This window comes from Podarcis filfolensis (assembly GCF_964270895.1).
Source record: "Podarcis filfolensis genome assembly, chromosome: 2".
NCBI classification, from domain to species: domain Eukaryota; kingdom Metazoa; phylum Chordata; class Lepidosauria; order Squamata; family Lacertidae; genus Podarcis; species Podarcis filfolensis.
Window position 1 is genome coordinate 19173270 of NC_139605.1, and position 21330 is coordinate 19194599.

The following is a 21330-nucleotide window of genomic DNA, read 5'->3' on the forward strand; positions in this document are numbered from 1 at the left end:
CCCCCCCCTCAGGTGGGGAAGGGCCGATGGAATTCCTTGTGCCAGGACGACGGCGCCAGCGCGCGCTCTCTCGCGCGGCGGAGAACCCCAAGCTGCTGCTTCCCTCCCGAGCTGGGCGAGCATAAAACCTGGGAAATTTAAGGGACATCATCAATAAGGGACAGCAGCGGGACACGGCGCTGGGATAAGGTAGTTTCCCGCCAAATAAGGGACGGTTGACAGCTATGCTGCTGAGTGCTCTCCAGATGTTTTAGACTACAACTCCCATCAGTACCAGGTTGGAGGAGGCCGGCGTATGCAGCGACATTCCAAACGTTGCATCCTGTAGCGCAGCGATAGGCAACGTGGTGCCCTCAGGATGTTGCCCGACTGACTCCCATCAGCCCAAGCCAGCGTGGGTTGATAGGAGTTGTAGTCCGGCAACACCTAGAAGGCACCTCATTTGCGTGCAGGTGAGCGCCACCAAATCAAAGCATCTCAGTTCCTTCCCTGTGTGTGTGTTTAACTCAACTGCATCTTTCCAATCGTAAAAGTGCTTTGGACAAATAAGGGCTTCCTGACAAAAAGCAGACAGCGCAGCGGGGAAAAGAAAAACCCAGCAGATGGGAAGTGTCCGTTAAGACAAAGAGGCTGGGCTGGCTGCTCTGCAGCCCAGGCTATCTTAAGCATCTCCCCCAGCCGCGTGTCATTTATCACTGTCTTATTCTTTATGCGCCTTCCACCAGGTTCCCGCTCACGTGACCGTGCCCTGTCCAAGTCGATTGGGAATTTCAAACCTTGAGAGGCTCCCTTGGCCGTTCCAAGCCAGAGCTGCCCGCTCCCCTCCATCTCCAACCCCAGAGGCAGCATAATCATCCCTTCCGGGCTTGTCGTCTGTTAACTCCTTTGGTAATTTTGCCATCAGAGGCAGGCAGCCTTGGAGGGGCGTATGTTCCATATAATTAAAACCAGAAATGCAGTAAATGAAATTTCAGGTTATTTATTACCGATGAAACCTGAAATGCTGCTTCTGAGTTATTTTTAAAGGATCCAGTTCCAGAAATAGAAGCGTTGTCTACTTTTCCTTACCGCAGCAAAAAAAAATGTTTCGCAAAATGAAAGGGAAACAAAAAGTAATGTTCCAACATTGCTAAGAATGGTATGGGGTTTTTTTTCTTTAATGGGGTAAAGAAAAATAATGGGGTATCGTAAAAATGACAAAATTAGCATACGGCCTAAGATGGGAACAACCACCAGGTAAGTTCTTCGAATGTTGGGCTTTATTGGTTAGGTTTTGGAACAATTAAGTACCAAGACGCAATACGGCCCTGTAATGTTTTTGCTTTTCTGTCATTCTAAAACTTTGCGCACGGGAACCTTTCTAATATATTGTACCGGACAATGGTTTTAATGTTAGATGGCGACAAGCAGAGCTGCAATGTTTGGGTAGCAAAAAATAATTTTAAAAACTGCTCCCCTGGAACACATGACGATTTATGGAAGGCTGCTTCTATTTAATGCTGTTAGCGCTGGAATAATGTTCTGATTTTTTTTCCTTCAAAGACTGTGGCTCTCTTCCTTGCTTCTTGATGTACTTTCTTGTATCTCAGTTTTATCTGGGAAAACAATGAATCATAGAATCATAGAGTTGGAAGAGACCACAAGGGCCATCGAGTCCAACCCCCTGCCAAGCAGGAAACACCATCAGAGCACTCCTGACATATGGTTGTCAAGCCTCTGCTTAAAGACCTCCAAAGAAGGAGACTCCACCACACTCCTTGGCAGCAAATTCCACTGTCGAACAGCTCTTACTGTCAGGAAGTTCTTCCTAATGTTTAGGTGGAATCTTCTTTCTTGTAGTTTGGATCCATTGCTCCGTGTCCGCTTCTCTGGAGCAGCAGAAAACAACCTTTCTCCCTCCTCTATGTGACATCCTTTTATATATTTGAACATGGCTATCATATCACCCCTTAACCTCCTCTTCAGTGGTTATGGAAACACTGAATGGCTAAAAAGGTGTTGTGTTTCTTAACAAGGCAGTGGTGCTGGTGGTGGGGTTTAGTGGTTGTGTATGAACTTCCGAATCCAAAGCCTTGTTGTATTAACATGAAGAAGGGGGGGGGGCTGCCTCCCCTCCCCTTTGGGGGGGGGTTTCCCCTTTTTAAAAAAATAGGGAAATCTGTATGCCAGTTTAAGAGCTCATGTACTTACCCCCTCCACCCACAAATCTGGGAGGGTTTGGGAAGCCTCCCTGACTCAGTCCCAGCCTGTTGTCTTCTCTGCTATGGGAGTACCAACAGTGGGGAGGATGGACAGCCCCAGAGATTTACACAGCTGCAACAAAGAGGCAGACTTCCCGATCTGCGGGTGCCAGTTGACAGGCTGCTCTGTGGCTCTGCCTTTTCAGGTGACCAAGATCCCCATATTTGAGTGTTCCCAGTACCCCGACTGCGAGTCGTGCTTGGCTCTGAGGGACCCGTATTGTGGCTGGTGCGTCCTCCAAGGAAGGTAAGACCCGGTTTCAGAACGCAGTGGCCGCTTGCAGGCAAGATGCTTCCTGCGGCAGCAAGAGGGCTGGTGGAGGGCAATGGCTGATTTAGCTATTATTATTGTTATTATATTATTATTATTATTATTATTATTATTATTATTATTATTATTACCACCCTTTTTCCTTAACAGGACTCAAGGCAGTTTACGGATAAAAATAAGAACTGCTGAAAACATGGGGGGGGGGGTGATTAAAAAACAAACCTGGATAGAATTAAAACTATAGACATATATAATCCCAGGGTTGTGGGTTCAAGCCGCACATCGGGTTAAGATCCCTGCATTGCAGGGGGTTGGGCTAGATGACCCCTGTGGACCCTTCCAGCTCTACAGTTCTATGTTAAAATGGATGAAAACCTTGCAAGTAATTGCAATAAGAACAGCATGGCACCAACCCTTTCATTAAAAGCAGTCTGTTCCCGAAAGCCTGTTTCCCCCTGCAAATCATGTGTTCTGCACTCTTCCTACCTCTTTCCCTTTAAATTGTCCCAGTACTGTAATGTATATGAACGCAACCCGTTCTGGAAGCCCATTTGATTTCAGAAAACGTTCGAGAACCAAGGCACGGCTTCCGATTGGCTGCAGGAGCTTCTTGCACTTGATTGGAAACCGCGTTGGATGCTCGGCTTCCAAAAAACATTCACAAACCGGAACACTCACTTCCGGGTTTGCGGCCGAAACATTTTGTTTGGGAGCCAAAATATTTGAGTCACAAGGCGTTCCAGAACCAAGGTACGAATGTGTACACACACAAACACACAAACACACGTATGTATGTATGTTAACAGAGCTCTTTCACGTATGCAGTAATTTTGTTAGGAAATCAATTTTATTAAGAATTTTCAACATACAATACAATACAATACAAGCCAACGTATTTTTTTAAAATGTAACGTTAGCAAATGTCTGGCCCAAGACAGGAGAGCACACGTGATTCCTATTCGGTTCTAGCCTCTCCCTCATTGAAAAACAGTGCTATACTCAGGCCTTGCTGATGGGTTTCACACAGGCCTCTAGTTCAGCCTTTCTCAACCTGTGGGTCTCCAGATGTTGTTGAACTACAACTCCCATCACCCCTAGCTAGCAAGGCAGAGCTCAGGGATGTTGGGAGTTGTAGTCCAACAACATCTGGAAACCCACAGATTGAGAACCAGTACTCTAGTTGGTCCTCATGAGAACAGGATACTGGACTAGATGGGTTCATCTGATAGAACTAGATGGGCCTTTGGCCTGACCCAACTGGGCTCTCTTACGTTCTTAATTTGAAACTGATCACTCCATCAAGAGTTGCTCGCAGTCACTGAAAGAGGACTGCAACCACCACAAATTCCAGGGAGAGACAAGCTTGTTTGGGGAGTTAAACATTTCCTTCAAACTGGCTAAACTTGTCTCTGAAACCCTAGTTTGTTATGCTTGGGGCGAAGGAGAGAGGAGTTGTTTCGGCAGGCCACAGGGGTTAAAAAGGAGGCGGGGAACACAATGACTTCTTCTGCAGGGAAGGAAGGGAATTGTTTCCTGTCCCCCAGAGGAGGATCACAGCAGAAGCAGCCACCCTGGGGAGTGCAGGCCGGTGGCTCGGATTTCTGCCAGCTGGTGGCTGAGGCTGGGCCAACTGGCCAGGGGGCAGAGAGGGCGCTGGAGGAGCAGAGATGGACACTTGGGATTGAACGAGATTTATTTATTTTTAAAACACGTGCTAGTTGGGTGGATTATACCTTTCCAAGCCACAGGGCTGCATTTTGCCCGCTAACTTGGACAGAAAATTGCAAGAATGTCCACGCAAAGTGTGCAATCACCCCACAGAGCAGTCATAGGTATGCAGTTTACGGCGAAGGAACACAAATGAATTGTGTTGGGAGCTGTCAGTCTGCAAACACCTTAGGCCAGGGATGGGGAACCTGTGGTCTTCAAGATATTGTTGGCCTACAGTTCCCATCAGCCCTGGCCACTGGACATGCTTGCTGGGGCTGATGGGAGTTGGAGTCCAACAACATCTGGAGAGCCACAGATGCCCCATGCAGGCTGTACTCAGAGGAGATTGGGGAGCTACCAGCCAGTTGGGGAGGGAGATGACTGTTCTGCGTGACTTGTTTTGGGACAGAAGAGCTTAGTGGGAGTGGTGACAGTTGCAAGGTTTTACCATTGTCATGGACCATCCTCGCAACACACACACACACAGTTAAGGCCACCATTCATTTTGCCAGCAGTGCTTGTGGAACGACTCAGAACCACAGTTAAAGCAAGCCAACTGCAAACCATGAAATCACACCATGGTTTGTTATCAGGAGCCAAACCGTAGCTTTTTTTGTTTTTAAAGACATTTTGTTCAATTAAAGAACAGTTTAATTGAACAAAATGAAAATGAAAAGGCCTGTTGTATAATTATAAAAGGTAACAATTACATTTCCATATGCAGTCGTACCTTGGTTCTCGAACGTAATCCCTTCCAGAAGTCCATTTGACTTCCGAAATGTTCGAAAACCAAAGCGCAGCTTCCGATTGGCTCAGGAGCTTCCTGCACTCAAGCGGAAGCCACGTTGGACATTCAGCTTCTGAAAAATGTTCGGAAACCGGAACACTTACTTTCAGCATTCGGGAGCCAAAATGTACGAGTACGAAGGTGTTTGAGAACCAAGATATGACTGTATACTTATCTAACATTTAAGTAATCTTATCCAAAAATAATAATAAAGGAACCAAACCATAGCTAGTCTGCTAGACTGGGCTCGGACGTTCAAGCAAGCTACGCCTAGGCCAGGCAAACCATGGCTTAGCATTATGCGGACGTCATTTGGATCATGCTCAGCAAATTCATAACAGCTCTGTGCTTTCTGGGCACGGGGAACCTTGCCTGACATTCTGGAAGCATCCACTTTAGTGCCAGATAATCTTCTCTGTCTGTTTGCTTATGGACAAGCGCTTGACTGAAGAGAAAAAAGGTCCTCTCCCTTTTAGGGCAGTCTAAGGTCTCCGTTCTGTTTTCCTGTATACGTATCTGTGCAGGTGCAGCCGTCGTTCTGAGTGCTCCAGGTTTAAAGTGAGTGAGCAGTGGCTGTGGGGCTTTGAGTCCACCCAGCAATGTCTCTCCGTCCAGTCTCTGAGCCCAGCCAACATTAGCAGAGAAGAACAGAAAAACGTGAGCTATTGTGATGAGTGAAATGTCTCTGCCCTAGCCCCGCCGTGCCCCCATTTTTGTTTTTTGTTTTTTTTATAAGATATTTATTAGAGTTTTCCATTTTATACAAACAAAGAGAAAAAGGTGAAAAGAAAAAATAATAAAAACACATAAAGTTCACAACTTATTTTTCAGTAACATATTTCCCTGACCTCCTCATACCTCCCCTTCTTGTATTCCAGTTCAAATTATTTGTCCAGCAAATCCTTATCTCATAGCATTACAGTTAAAAAACACCTTATTTTCTATCCAACATCTTAAATTATTGTGGCTTAAACTTTTACTTATATAAAAAAAAGAACCATTTTTTCATATTCTTTTATACCATTACAGCTAGAAACCACTTAATTTCAATCCAACATCATTCAACATTCATTAGTATTGCAGTATTTCTGTAAATACGTGCCCCCATTTTTGAAGGCTGTGAAGTCATTTGTGAAGGGGTTGGGAAGTTGTTTGTGCTTTTCACTGCCGCCACGTGTGCAGTAGCTGTTTAATAAATAGTCTGGGAGCCTATGTGCACCGTAGCATCTCGTGTACAAGAGCATGTTCATCTCGTGCATTTATGTGGTTCCCCAGGCAAGCGCAGAATCTGGCGTCTGTGAGAGCAATTGCATTCCTTTTATTTTCTGTTAAACAAAGTATGTCGTCCTCACAGTTCCAGAAGACGCGCCTTGGAAACAAAGCCTTTGGTGTTTGCGTGATACTTTAAGTTTGCGTATTTTGAGGAGGATTTTAAATAATAATAATAATAATCTGCAGATAAAAAGAGTTAGTAGAAAGATGTTGCGAGCTCTCGAGGACCGGTACTACTCACCTACTTTTTCATGCCCTTGTTCTTTCCATCACGCACACCCCCCCCCATTCTCCTCCAGTTTCAGAAGGTGAGATAATGCTAATTAGAGGAGAATCTTCCTTTGGACGGCAAGGTATTGATCTGTCGGTTCTCATGTTTGGCAGGTATTCCTCACTCTTTCGGATTTGCCAGCCCTGCGGGACGGAGAGTCCTACACGTGTTTCTTTGAAGAGTATGAGAGCCCAGCAGTGCCAATGGGGTCAGGCATCATGTGTCTTTCACCAGATCCCAGCCATGCGCCAGTTTTGAAAGCAGGGACAGGTGAGTGCCAGGATAGATAGATTAGATAGATAGATTAGATAGATAGATAGATAGATAGATAGATAGATAGATAAAGGTAAAGGGACCCCTGACCGTTAGGTCCAGTCGCAGACGACTTGGGGCTTGTGGCGCTCATCTCGCTTTATTGGCCGAGGGAGCCGGCGTACAGCTTCCGGCTCATGTGGCCAGCATGACTAAGCCGCTTCTGGAGAACCAAAGCAGCGCACGGAAACGCCGTTTACCTTCCCACCGGAGCAGTACCTATTTATCTACTTGGTCTTTGACGTGCTTTCGAACTGCTAGGTTGGCAGGAGCAGGGACCGAACAACGGGAGCTCACCCCGTCGCGGGGATTCGAACCGCTGACCTTCTGATCGGCAAGTCCTAGGCTCTGGTTAACCCACAGCGCCACCCGCATCCCATAGATAGATAGATAGATAGATAGATATAAAAGCCACAGTGTGTGCATGGTGTGAGTGTTTCATGAAGGCAAGTGGGCCATTTCTCAGGGTCTGAAGCTGCTTGGAGTTGTTTATTGAATTTATATTCCTCCCCAAGGAGTCCAGGGTGACACACAGATGCACCGTTTAAAGCAAAGGCATAGCGGACATTCTAAAACAGATTAGAACATTGACACAACAGATTAAAACCTTTGATTAAACACAGCATTTTTATAGGGGGAGTCATTTGTGAAGCGATCCGAACCTTGGTGCTGTTATCAGTTTGTTGCTTTTTCGAATGTCTTTTCCCATCTGGCCACTTGTTGCTTCGTTAGTCTTTTCCCACTTTCTTTTCCCTTCATCCACGCCGGGAGAGAGACTGCTTTTCTCTTCCCAGCCGTCTCTCCCTCTCCGTTGACCCCAGTCGCTGCTCCCTTGCCAAGATCCCATGTGATCCCTGCCAAAAAATCTCATGAGCCTTGACCTCCACTCCTCCTCCTCTGCCAATGCACTATTTTGCGACCGAGTCATGAATAAACACGTCAGATTATGCTGAGAGACATTTGTTTCTTTAATCTGATCAATCACGCGTCCTTATTTTAGTAAGACGTGCAGGTTTTTTTCTTACCTAAAAAGATCTGAAGAAAACTTGCAAAATTTATTCTTCAAGTGGTGGATTTGCAGAATGCGGCTTCCCTGCTTAAAAGAAAAATCTGTTATCAACTAGAATCTTTGACTATGTTCCATTAGAGTAGATACACATTTCTCTCTCTTTTCCCATTATCTAGTTACAGATAGGTGTTGGTCTGCCATAGTCAAAACAAAAAAATTTTTTCCTTCCAGTAGCACCTTAAAGACCAACTAAGTTAGTTCTTGGTATGAGCTTTCGTGTGCATGCACACGTGTGTATCTGAAGAAGTGTGCATGCACACGAAAGCTCATACCAAGAACTAACTTAGTTGGTCTTTAAGGTGCTACTGGAAGGGAAAAAAAAATCCCATTATCTGAATAGGATGCTGCCGAACTGTGTTTTGAGGGATGCCTTTTTTCTTTCCATTTCCAGACCATGTAACCATCCAGCTGATGGTGCGCTTCAACGACGTCTTCATTACCTCAACGCCTTTCTCCTTCTACGACTGCAGGGCGGTGGCTCTTCTGAGGAAATCGGCACCGTGAGTCCCGCCTGTTTCTACATTATCGCAGCAGGCATCAGATTTGATGGGGCCTACTCAACCTTGTTCTTGTGTTGTCGTTTTCAGGTGCCAGGGATGCGTGAGCAGCCACTGGGGATGCAATTGGTGCGTCCACCAGCACCTCTGTACGCATAAAGATGCCTGTGAAAAAGGAACCGTTATCTACAATGAGAGGGTGTGTGTCTTTCGTAGCTCTTGTCTGCTGATTGGTCTGCTGCTAGTTCCTGTCAGATGACGTCCCAGTAGCCAGAGGGCAGCCATTTTGAAGCCCTAGTATTCAGGGCACCAAGAGAGTGGGACTCTAGAACTTTCCGTGCTCTAGAGAATGTGCTGGGCAACCTGTGATGCTCTAGATGTTGCTGAACTGCGACTTCCATTGTCCCTGGACATTGACCATGCTGGCTGGGGCTGATGGGAGTTGAAGATCAGCGGCATCCGGAGGACCAGAGGTTCCTCACATGTGCTCTAGAGAGTATGTGGGTGGTTCCAACAGAAGGTGCTCATCTAGGATGAAAGTAGCTGCCCCAGGACCATGAAAATGAGTAACCCAAGTTCCCTTTGCTCAAGTGAACAATTTATTCCCTGTAGACAAGGGACGGGAAACCTGTCCTGTATAGGGAAGCTTCTTCTTCTTCTACTTTATTTTTTATTTTGACAAAGTAATAATAAAAATAAATAGAAATAAAAATGTGCACCCCCAACCCCTGAGACAATTCCATTGTAACTATCCAACCTCCCAAAATTGCGATGGTTTGACCCCTTTCCATTTTAACAGTACAAATTCTCCAAACAGCTTCCATATCTCCTCAAAATCATTTCTCCTGCATATTCCCCGTCTTACCTTAATGGCACATGATAGTCTTTAATAACTATATCCCACACCTCTATATACCATTCTTTCATTTTATATTCACCTTGCCCCTTCCACTTCCTAGATATAATAACTCATGTAGCTGTCAATAAATTAGTGAGCAAGTCCTTCATAGCCTGAGAATACAGTGGTACCTCTGGTTAAGTACTTAATTCTTTCCGGAGGTCCGTTCTTAACCTGAAACTGTTCTTAACCTGAAGCACCACTTTAGCTAATGGGGCCTCCTGCTGCCGCTGCGCTGCCAGAGCACGATTTCTGTTCTCATCCTGAAGCAAAGTTCTTTACCTGAGGCACTATTTCTGGCTTAGCGGAGTCTGTAACCTGAAGCGTATGTAACCTGAAGCGTATGTAACCCGAGGTACCACTGTATAGGAAAGCTTCTAATGTTTTATGGTGTTTTTTATATTTTGCCGGAAGCCGCCCGAGTGGCTGGGACAACCCAGTCACATGGGTGGCTAATAATAATAATCCCTAACCATTAGGCATGATGGCTGGGGCTGATGGTAGTTCAGCAACACTTGAGGAACCACAAGTTCCTTGTGCCAACTACATATCCTTTGCCTTAGCTCCCGTTTTGAGTTCCTCTGAAAGCAGGGCAATCTGCCAGAGATCGGGCTTTGGGAGGAAAATGTGAGTGTCTGCAGCAAGGGAAGCAGCGCTTTGTGAAAATTCAGTCTGCTGAATTAGCTGTTGGTAGCAGACCTGCTCTGAATTTAATCAGATGTGTTCTGACCCACGGAAGCTTAAGCCACAATATATTTGTTAAATCTGCAGTGTGCCTCATAGAACGGTAGAGTTGGAAGGGACCACAAGGGTCATCTGGTTGAAGCCCCCTGCAACGCAGGAATCTTTTGCCCAACATGGGACTCGAACCCACGACCCTGGGGTTAAGAGTCTCATGTTCTACCGACTGAGCTACAGGAGACTGTCCTTCTGGAAGCTCTTGCGCGGTGGAGAAACAAGAGGAGCTTTGCAGCATAGGGATAACAAATAGACAGATACACAGTGGGGGAAAGACTGGGCTGTAGAGCGGTGGTGGAGCATGTGCTTTCGTGTACAGAAGGCCCTAGGTTCAATTTTCAGCAATTATAGAGACACTCTGGGGAGCCTCTGCCAGCCAGTGTAGGTAGAACAATTGTCTGACTCAGCACAAGAGGCCTTCACTCAGACCAGGAAACTTGGGAGGCCTGTTGAGGAAAAGTTGGAAGGGATACCTGCTTGGCGAGGAGCCACTTCGTTCTCTTCCCACCCACAAAAGTCCAAAAACGGTTTCCTCCTATTGTTGTCTTCCTCTGGCCCTGACTGGCTGTCTCTTCTCTCCCCCTTTCCACCCCTCCAGGCTCTAATACCAGCCTTCACCCCATGGCCTTCTGCAGCCACCCCGGACGCAGCAGCGTCCCCCTCGTCTCCTCCGACCACGGCCACCGAACCCGCCGTGGTCCCAGCCACACCTGCAGCCACCTCCACTCCCAGTCCCACCACCATACCTTCCGTCCCCCTCACCACCCCGCCGGCAACTCCTGCCACGACCCCTCTGCCGCCAGAAACCCCCAGCCCCACGCATGCGCCAGCCCCGACCACGGACGGCCTCACTTCGCTGGGGACGGACGCTCTGACGCTGCCTCCAACCAATGTACCTGCTACGGCCAGCCCTACCTCCGAGGCCGTCTCCAGCGCCCAGCCGGAGACCGAGGGCCCCCTGACGCACTCTACCTCTGAGCCGGTCCTTGGCCCTGAAGACTGGTCCACGTCCCCTCCTGCCACTGTGGCTGACGGCACCCTGTGGCCTCATGTGGAGGCCCAGACGCCTTCCCCCGATGCCGAAAACTCGACGGTTCCATCGGCTGCCCCTGAGGCCCTCACCTCTCCCGTCCCAACTTCCCTCGCCCCCAACCAGACAGGAAGCGCCCCCAACTCTTCAGCTGACTTGCGTCCGGAAGACCTGGAGACGGAGCTCGCGACTTCTGAGGCGCCGCCTGCTACGGGCTTTCCCGACTGGCCTCCGGGGGACAGCTCTGAACTCGAGGACAGTGCTGAATGGGTGGATTCTCTGCCGCCCACGAACGACACCTCCTTCTCCGCCTCCATCCTCCTCTCGGGCGACGGGGACTCCTCAGAGAGCGACGTCTCTGATATCCCCAGAATCCTCAACCCGGGCCTGGACTACCAGTACGACGCACCTGGGTTTCTCGACTTGGTGAGTCTCGAGAACCTCAGGCATGAGGACTAGGAACTTGAGAACGGGAACTTCGCGAGGCAGATTGTTGTTGAGGGGTGTGTTCCCATGGGGGGGCGTCATCTGCCATGGGCTCCATGCACAGTGGTGGGCAGGCATGGTTGGAGGCAAAACCAAAGGTGCATGAAATTAGGCCAAAGGCTGCACATGGTCTTAGTGCCACAGGTTGCCCAATCCTGCCTTAAAAGTATGCTGTGTTCAAACTATTTTTATTGCGGCCTTTGCCAGCCTGTGGCCCTCCCCTGTTGGCTGATGGGAGCACTTGGAGGACCCCATGTTGGTGAAGGATTATTTAAGGCCCGACAGACACAACTGCAGTACACATCTGCAGTCTGCCATGGAAACACACCGTATTTTTCGCTCCATAAGACGCACCTGACCATAAGACGCACCTAGTTTTTAGAGGGGGAATGCAAGAAAAAAGGTATTCTTTAAAGGGAGCGCTGAGCAGAGCCTGTATGCATCCCAGGCTCTGCTCGGAACTTCCTTTCACGAGCCGTGTGGAGCGTGTGTGCGGCGCTTGCAGGCTTTTCCCCGAGGAGGGAGAAGGGCAGCCCGTCACTGCATTTGCTCCATAAGACGCACACACATTTCCCCTTACTTTTTAGGAGGGAAAAAGTGTGTCTTATAGAGCGAAAAATACGGTGTTTTAATGGTTCCCTAATCCACGGCCTTTCCAGCATGGTTGAAAGAGTCAGCCTCCCGTTTCACAGAGTCGTGGAACTGTAGAGTTGGAAGGGGCCCAAAGAGTCATCTCATTCAAGCCCCTTCAATTTTCCAACGGTGCCGTAACATTTCTGACCCGCTGTCTTTCTTTTTCGGGCCGGAGGTTTTTTGGAGCAGCAGCAACAAAGCTGTGCGGGCAAATCTCTTCCTTACTACTTTCTGCCTCGCTTGTGTGCTTTCAGAATGAGGAGCTGAGCCAGGGACCGGAAGCCTGTCCCTGTGTGCGGGGCATTCAGGGGTCCTCGCTGATGCCCGTCAATGTGCAGAGGAAGATCACACTGATAGGGAGCAACTTCCACCTCTACCAGGTAAGCCTAGAGACTGAGCTCAGGCACTTGGGGGGGGGAGGGGGGAGAGGCGGTGCTAAGCCCTGCTTATGAAGATGCTTAGCAAAAGCTTTCAAAGGGAAGGATTGCTGTTTCGTTGCTTTTCTTATAACTATTCAGTGGCGTAGCGTGGGGGGTGCAGGGGGGGCCGGCCGCACAGGCGCAAGATCTGGGGTTAGGGCAAATCCACAGGTTAGGGGGCGCAAATCCACGGGTTAGGGGGCGCAAATTACTTGCCTTGCCCCGGGTGCTGACAACCCACGCTACGCCACTGTAACTATTGTGCTTTTTTCTTGTGTTTTTAATCTTGCGAACTGCCCTGAGATCTTTTGATGAAGGGTGGTATATAAATCCAATAAACATCATCATCATCATCATCATCATCATTATTATACCACTCTACCCACAGGTGGTATTATTTATATTATTATTATTATTATTATTATTATATTAATAATAGGAAACAAAAACAATGTGTAACAGAAAAAGAAGCAGAAAATTGGTTTAAAAGTGTGTGAAAGAAAGAAATAGAGGTGGAAAGAAATTGCAATTGAGTAGATTGGAAGTTCAACACAAGGGTGGGGCGAGGGGTAAGGGATGGTGGTGGGAAAAAGAAGTATCTGTGGGATTGAGTGTGGGTATGTATGAACATTTTTAAGCATTGTATGAAATGTATGTTTGTACGTTTGTATATTTGTAACGTGTGTATTAATGCTGAATTATTTTAACAATAAAAAATAATTTATTTATATTTTTAAAAAAGGAAGCTGTGTTTCACCAAGTCTGACTGTTGGCCCAACTAGCTCAGTATTGCCAACACTGACTGGCAGCAGCTCTCTAGGGTTTCCGGCAGCGGACACACACCCAGGCTTACTTGGAGATGCCAAGAATTGAACTTGGGACCTCCTGTGTGCAAAATATTTATTTATTTATTTAATTTATATACCACCCTATACCCGGGGGTATGTCCTCTGCGACTGATCTGTCCTTAAGAGCTGATCCAATGCTGGGGCCCTGATTTTTAACCCTTGGATCCAAGGTAGAGACGCAATGGCAGCAAATCTCTCCTGTTAAATGCAACTGTGAGCTGCATGGAGGGATATTTGATCCGTTCCGTCATCTAGAGAGACATAGCCCTGCCTGCTTTTGGCTCTGGCCCCACCCACTCCTGGCATGCAGACCCCTCCCCCAACAAATTATCCTCAGCAGTAATAAAAGGAGCCCACCTGTGCCCTGAGCACCTGTGTGGATGAGCAGGAACAGCCCATCCCATTAAAAGATGCTAGAAGTGGGCCGAGGAGTTCGCGATCTGCGAATGCCTCTCTCCCAGAAGCTGCTTGCCTCTGCCACAGGACCGTGCGTAGAGGACATGGGGAATTGGCCATAGATGATGAAAGTGAACAGGGGTCACCCACAGTGTTGTATGGAGCTTAGCACCGCAGCGAGGGTTCGTAGTGTTATGTACTGAAGTTCTCACCCTGGGCCAGCAGGGGGATACTGTAGATAGTTATGCAAATGAAGGATCGAAAGTGACGTTCAGTGATTGGATAGTTTTAGAAAGTTGCTACAGTAACGTTGTAGGTAAAGGTAAAGGTACCCCTGCCCGTACGGGCCAGTCTTGACAGACTCTAGGGTTGTGCGCTCATTTCACTCTAGAGGCCGGGAGCCAGCGCTGTCTGCAGACACTTCCGGGTCACGTGGCCAGCGTGACAAAGCTGCATCTGGCGAGCCAGCGCAGCACACGGAAACGCCGTTTACCTTCCCGCCAGTAAGCGGCCCCTATTTATCTACTTGCACCCGGGGGTGCTTTCGAACTGCTAGGTTGGCAGGCGCTGGGACAGAGCGACGGGAGCGCACCCCGCCGCGGGGATTCAAACCGCCGACCTTTTGATCGGCAAGTCCTAGGCGCTGAGGCTTTTACCCACAGCGCCACCCGCGTCCCTGCACAGTAACGTTGTACTGGAGCTCTATATAAGCAGGCTGGCTGAGCCCTTCAGCTCAGTTCTGTTCTGGCCTCTGAATAAACAAGAGCTGTTTGAAGAATCACTGTGTCTATTAATTATTAATTATTAATAAAAATTATTTTTTAAAAAAATGAAGAATCGCTGTGTCGTCTGATATGTTCACCCACAACTTAACACGTAGGATTCAGTCCCTGTGCTTCTTCCATCTTTTAAAAGGATAATCTATGGGAATATGAATGTGTGTTGGTCCTGGAAGGGAAGACCTTGAGCATGGAGGCGGATATCGAACAAGACGAAACCAATCCATCCCTTTGCTACATCACATGCCAGCTGCACCAGGTAAGGCGTTCACGGAAGAGGAGCCTGTGCTCGAGTTGCCGCAAGTGCTGACCTCAGAATCTAAATAAAGGGGAGTAGTTATCACCTCACGTACACACACAAAAAACCAAGAATAAACCCCAAATACCTGCACCTCCCCTCCTCAGAAGGAGGATGGGGAATTCCCAACATAGAACTATACTACATCGCCACATAATCCCATACATTCTAGAAAACGAAACGAAGCAATGTATACACCTAGAAATATATATAAAAAATTGTCCAGTAGACCTTAGAGACCAACTTATGTTTGTTCTTGGTATGAGCTTTTGTGTGCATGTACACTTCTTCAGATACCATGCACATGAAAGTTCATACCAAGAACAAACTTAGTTGGTCTCTAAGGTGCTACTGGAAAATATATATATATATATTTCTACTGTGTCAGACCAACACGGCTACCTACCTGAACTTGTACACCCAGAGATTCTTCATAAAAGACCATGAATGTTTAGGGACTGGGTGGAATGACCAATGGAGGAAGGATTTCTGGAGAGAGGAGGAGCCAGTTCTCAGCGGGTCCCAGCCAGGCCGATGGAGTGGCCCATCCTCTCTCCCTTTGATGCAGCTGGTTGGGATATTAAAGAGAAATCAGCAGATCAGTCTAAAGTCAAATTTTTAGAAGCCCCAATTGAAACAGCAGTGGTAAAACTAGCAGGAAAGCAATTTTTAAAAAGCCCACCCAGAAAGTCATCCTCTGAAGGCCTGTTGAAATGATGATTTTATTAAACCCACCCAAAAGCAGGAAGAGGGACCACCAGACCTCTACAAGGAGGAGGCTCTTCATAACTGTACAAGGTCTCCCTCTGCCTGCTAATGCCGCAGCGTCTGGAGGTCCAAGAAAAATAATATTCTCTTATTAAAACCTTCTGAAGGCAAACTTACGATTTGCACAGCTGAACTATCCCCCCTTCCCTTATTTTGCTAAGGCAATCCTGCATTGCATGGAGCTGGGCTGCGGTGACTCTCCCAGCTCTATGTAATGCCGATTGATTTATTTATTTGCCTTTGGTCTCTCTTTCAGTACAGCTACTCAGCCCCCCAGCTGGAGTTCAGTGCTGTGATTTTCGTGCAGCGGAAGAGGCGCCTGCGTGTGGACAGCGTCGATGATCTCCACGGTACAGGAAAAGGGGCACGGGGAGAATCGTGGGGGTTCTGGAGCTGGTAAAAGGGGGAGACAGGGAATCACTGCAGCTTTCGGTCAGTCTTCCCCAACCTGGTGCCCTCCAGATGTTTTGAGCTGCAGCTGCAATCATCTCCACCTTAGCACAGCGGCCGCGGCCAATGGGAGTCGCAGCCTAGTTGCAGATCCAGTTGTGTCATGCTCCGCCGTTAGACAAACTGGGGCGGCCGTCTCAGGTGGCAGAAAGCGCCCCCTCGTGGCAGCCCTGTGTAGAAGCAGCGCCAGTATCTCATGCAATCCTGCCCAAAATTGGCACCGGTGCCATAGCTGCTTCTGCACCAGGGGCGGAGGCTACAAGGAGCGTGGAGAAGCTGTGCCGGCAGTGATAGGTACGGCAGCGGGAGTGGCAGCCAGGACAAGGTGAAACAGGACATGTTTCCCCTGCCCTACAATGCAGGAATCTCAGCTAAAGCATCTCTGGCAGATGGCCACCCGACTTCTGCTTAAAAACCTCCAAGGAAGGAGAGTCCACCACCTCACTGTTTGAAGAGTCTTCCTGGTGTTTAGCCAGAATCTCTTGTCATTTGAATCCATTGAGTCCTACCTTCTGGGGCGAGCAAAGCAGGAGCAAAGGAATGGGATACCCCTATACCTGGGCTTTTTTTATGCCCCTTTGTCTACATAGCCTAATTTCTGCATCCAGAGGACTGAGCTAGCAGGGACTCACCTGTGCCCCTCTCTCTCTCATCCTCCACAGTGACCCTGTACAATTGTTCTGTGGGGCACTTGGACTGCAGCCGCTGCCAGACGGCCGATGCCAAGTACGGCTGCGTGTGGTGCAGTGGGGAGCAGCCCAGCTGCCTGTTCCGCGACTCCTGCAAAGAAGATGTGGCGGACACATGCCCGGCTCCCCTGATTCACGCCGTGAGTAACAGCGCCATGGGGCGGGAGCCAGGCGTTCGGTGGAGAAACCCGGGAGGCATCCAGGATGCTCCCAAATGGGCTGACAAGGGTAGCCAAGGTTGCGATTGAAGTGGGAGCGGCTACTTTCGACGTGGCGAATTTGATGTGCGGGAAAGCAGCTGGCTTTCTCCGCAGAGGGAGAATGGCATGAATCCCCACCCGTTTTGTGCAGCCTGGCATTTAGGAACATAGGCGGCTGCCTCGTTTCAGCCAAACTCTGTCCCACCTAGGTGTTATGGACTGGCTGGATGCAGAGGAGAGGTGGGAGCCAACAGCTGGGGAAACCCCAAGAGAGGAAGGCTCAGAGCCAGGGGAATGGTGGTGTGACGATGATGAGTGGCCAGAGGGAGAAGAGGGAGCAGACTGGGAGGAGGAGGTGTCAGAAGCTGAAGGGGCGACAGGGTTTAGTGAGCAGGAAGAGGCTGTGGTAGAGAGCAGTTCAGGATCAGAGGCAGAAGCGGAGGCTGGGGAGGAGGAGGGCCAAGAGGCAGAGATGAGTCAGGCTGGTGAAGAAGCCAGGGTGTCCCCGCCTCCTGCTGTGACCAGCTCCCCTCCACCCGGTCTCCCAGAACCCACAGAGATATGAAGAGGGTGGAGCAGAGACAGACAAGGCACCAGAGTCTCAGATTGCTTGGGAGGGACCTGGGGGAAGAGGCAACTTAAGAGAGCTGTGGGAAGGCAAGGACCTTCCATCCTTGCAACTACCTCATCGGGCATGACGTAGTGGGAAGAGCTGCTGGGCTCACTACGCCTGAGGTGTTTTGTTTCTTTGAATAAACCTTATTGACACCTTGCGAATTATTGCTGACCTGCTTTATGGGAATAGTGGGAATAGTGTATCCTGGGAATAGTAACTTTTGTGATTCCAACCAATCAGGGATCATGTAGTGAATGAGATGATGTCGCAATGGCACTACATAGGGAATCAGATTGGGAGGCGTCGCTCTCACTTAGGGCTAACAAAGCTAATTGTGTGTGATGGTGATACTTCCTTTCAGAGGGGTGATCCCAGCCAATCGGGGATCACATGCCGAATGGAATTTCATCACAATAGCCAGTCAAATTTGGCTACTACCTGATTATGTCACAAGGCGCAAAGGATGCCAAGTTAGAATGGGGGCAGTGTTGGCTGAATTAGCAAGCACTTTCAAGTCTTGCCTCATTGGTCACCAAAAGAATTGCTGCTTTAGGAAGCTGCGGAAAAAAATCACAAAAGTTCACCCTCTTTTCATCTCAGCCCAATGCACTGTTTTATGAAGGGCGGTGCTAACTCTTGGGTTCTGGAAGCTGAGTCCAGTGTACAAGGCACATGTGCAAAATATAATTTATGAAGAGCAGCCTCGTAAGTATTTTTTGCCTGCAGAATGAATGTGGGGCAGGATAAGAGACCTGCTCATGTGGCTTTATCATGAGAAGCATCTCTGAGACCCCGTAATCAGGGAATGGTTTCCCCAGCTCCCTTGTGTGTTTGCAAGGGATTATAGCAGAAGTAACCTTGAAGAGCGGAATCAATACCATTTAAATTTTAAAATGAGGGCAATCTTTGCAGAGGAAGTAGGTCTTGGAAGATGAACTTCGGCAGAGGCTTAATGAATAGAGGGCAGAGTGGAGGTGAAGGCTCCGGAGAGCAGCGCAGAGACAAAAAACAAAGAGCGTGGGAGAGGAAGATGAAAGGCAGAGATGCCTGTGTTGGAGATAAGCTCATGCCGATAGCAAGAGATGAGAAGAGTAATGTAGGGCACAGAAGTGGAGAATTTTAAGCATTAATGTTTGAGTCCTGAAAAGCTGGCAATAGAAATGTTAACATGTGAGCCTTCCTGTAGGCTGGCATCATTTCCCAAGGTCTTTTTCCTTGCCGCACCACCAAAAGAGGTTTAATTAGTGGGAACGTGGGGCAGGGCCTTTTGGTTTGGAAGCTCCCTAATTTTAAGATTCCCTTCCCTATGGAGGGTAATTTATTTTTTTTTAACCTGGCACCAAAAACATCTGCATTCTCCCTGGCTCTTAATTTGACATGGGTGCTTTTCACTCTGTCCTTCTCAGGTTTATCCCTTAACTGGGCTGGTTGAAGGGGGGACCAGAATCACCATCACCGGCTCAAACCTTGGTCAGAAGCACCAGGACATTGCTGGGAGAGTCACCGTGGCCGGAATACCCTGTGAGGTCGATGCTCTAGTGTATGAGATCTCCAGCAGGTAAGTGGCTTTCCCAGGGGTTCACAGGAGGGAGCTGATACTTGGCTCTCCATCATGACCTAGGCAGCAACAGGTGGAAATTTCCATTCCCCACCCCCCTCTTTAAAAAAAGATAGCAGTGTTTTGGGAAAGAAGATCCTCTCTCTTCAAGCCAGATCCTTCTAATTCCACTGCATTGGCATCGAATGGTAGCTTTGGCACAAGTGGCTTCTTCCAAGGATCAGTCCCAGAGAGGAAAGGCAGGCTAAAAGACTGCAGGACAGGTGTTGGGTGGAAGGAGACAGGAACTGACAGGTTCAAGGAAGTGTAAGAAACCCCAAACCCCATCTTTGGAGAAGCTTTCGGGCAGCCTTCTAATGCCTTCTGGCCAATAAGGGGGCAGAACTACCAAATTACTCTCAGCACTCTTGGTTGGGTTGTTGTAAGTTGCTTCGGGTTGCCTTGGGCAAGATAAAATGAGTAACAAATTCAATTATTACTATGATTATTATTAGTAAGAGTAACAGTAGCCCTGCCTTGCGCCATGTTAATTGGGCAAGGTTGACACCCGATTATCCTGCGATTCACTCCCCGTTGATTTGACTGCCTCCTAATCTCCTGAAGTTGCATTTCGAAGAAAGAAGTCTGCAAAAAAAATCTTAGTGGAGAAGCCTTGATAGTTGACGCTGTTAGCTACCAAAGGGACAAAGAGGAAGGGAGGTTTAGCAGGGGTGGCCAAACTTTTTTCAAAGAGGGCCAGATTTGATGAAGTAGACATCTGTTAGGGCTGACCAAAGTTGTTCAGCTTTTTTTAGGATTTTCCCCCAAAGTTGTTCACCTTTTTTTAGGGTTGAAGTTGTTCAGTTGTTGAGCATTTTACGATTTTACCCCAATAAATAAACTGCCGGGGGGGGGCCCGAATTAGGCCCCCAAAATGGACTTTGGACATGCCTGGTTTATAGGGTTAACAAAACAACAACAAACAAACCTATGGTCACGTAAAGCATCCTCAATAAACACATGAGACGTAACCGGCTATATTCTTAGATAAATAAGGTATACTATTCATTGTATCAAATTTCAACAGAAGTAACTCATAAAGTTCAACAAACGAACAAAGCAGAAGACCCAGTGGATCAGATCATTCTCTAGTCAGTTCATGCATCAGGTCCATCTGTGTAATAGTGTCTATTCCACCTGTCTGTTCATAAAGTCCAAACAATCCACATGAAAGATTGTTACAGTTCCACAAAATCCTTTCACAGAGTCTAACGGGACTGTCTAACCTTTCATGTGGATTGTTTAGACTTTATGAACAGACAGCTGGAATAGACACTATTACACAGATGGACCTGATGCATGAACTGACTAGAGAATGATCTGATCCACTGGGTCTTCTGCTTTGTTCGTTTGTTGAACTTTATGAGTTACAGTGGTACCTCGGGTTACATACGCTTCAGGTTACAGACTCCGCTAACCCAGAAATATTACCTCAGGTTAAGAACTTTGCTTCAGGATGAGAACAGAAATCGTGCTCTGGTGGCGCGGCGGCAGCAGGAGGCCCCATTAGCTAAAGTGGTGCTTCAGGTTAAGAACAGTTTCAGGTTAAGAACGGACCTCCAGAACGAATTAAGTACTTAACCTGAGGTACCACTGTACTTCTGTTGGAATTTGATACACTGGTTTATAGGGTTGGCAGGTGCGTCTTATCGAACATTAACAGTGTGGCATGGTTCTGGTCCGTTCTGATCTTGACGCAGTGGAGACACCAGCTCTGATCACACCCATCTGCCATGCAGAGTGCAGGGATTCTGTTCTGTGTTGACTCTGAGCCGTCTCCTAAGCTGGTGTCTGTCTGAGGGGCCCAAGAGGAAAGGGATAAAGGAACTTGCCTGAAGTGCTTCCTCTAGACCGAAAAGGAGGTTGATGAAAAGCAGTACATAGAATGATGGAACTGGTAGGTGCCCAGAGACAAGTGGCTGTGCATCACACACCCCCACCAAAAAACCCCCCATAACCAAACAGCAACCTTGTGCGATCCATACCACCGTCTGTTAGGTAAAGGTAAAGGGACCCCTGACCATTAGGTCCAGTTGTGACCGACTCTGGGGTTGTG

General features: G+C 48.1%; 1 protein-coding gene across 4 annotated transcripts in view; it reads left to right on the forward strand.

The window, feature by feature from the left end:
* PLXNB1 (plexin B1) overlaps nucleotides 1-21330 on the forward strand; it is a 145434-nt gene that overhangs the window by 81618 nt on the left and 42486 nt on the right. For all 4 annotated transcript variants that reach the window (XR_014544855.1, XM_083600282.1, XM_083600281.1 and 1 more), the window contains 11 exons: nucleotides 2387-2487; nucleotides 5533-5665; nucleotides 6665-6821; nucleotides 8324-8432; nucleotides 8520-8628; nucleotides 10664-11521; nucleotides 12469-12594; nucleotides 14793-14915; nucleotides 15979-16072; nucleotides 16835-17001; nucleotides 19084-19235. Coding sequence is in view for 3 of the 4 variants with exons in the window: in XM_083600282.1 (XP_083456408.1) it covers nucleotides 2387-2487; nucleotides 5533-5665; nucleotides 6665-6821; nucleotides 8324-8432; nucleotides 8520-8628; nucleotides 10664-11521; nucleotides 12469-12594; nucleotides 14793-14915; nucleotides 15979-16072; nucleotides 16835-17001; nucleotides 19084-19235 (2129 nt within the window). In the remaining variant the exon portion in view is untranslated. The remainder of the gene's footprint in view (nucleotides 1-2386; nucleotides 2488-5532; nucleotides 5666-6664; nucleotides 6822-8323; nucleotides 8433-8519; nucleotides 8629-10663; nucleotides 11522-12468; nucleotides 12595-14792; nucleotides 14916-15978; nucleotides 16073-16834; nucleotides 17002-19083; nucleotides 19236-21330) is intronic.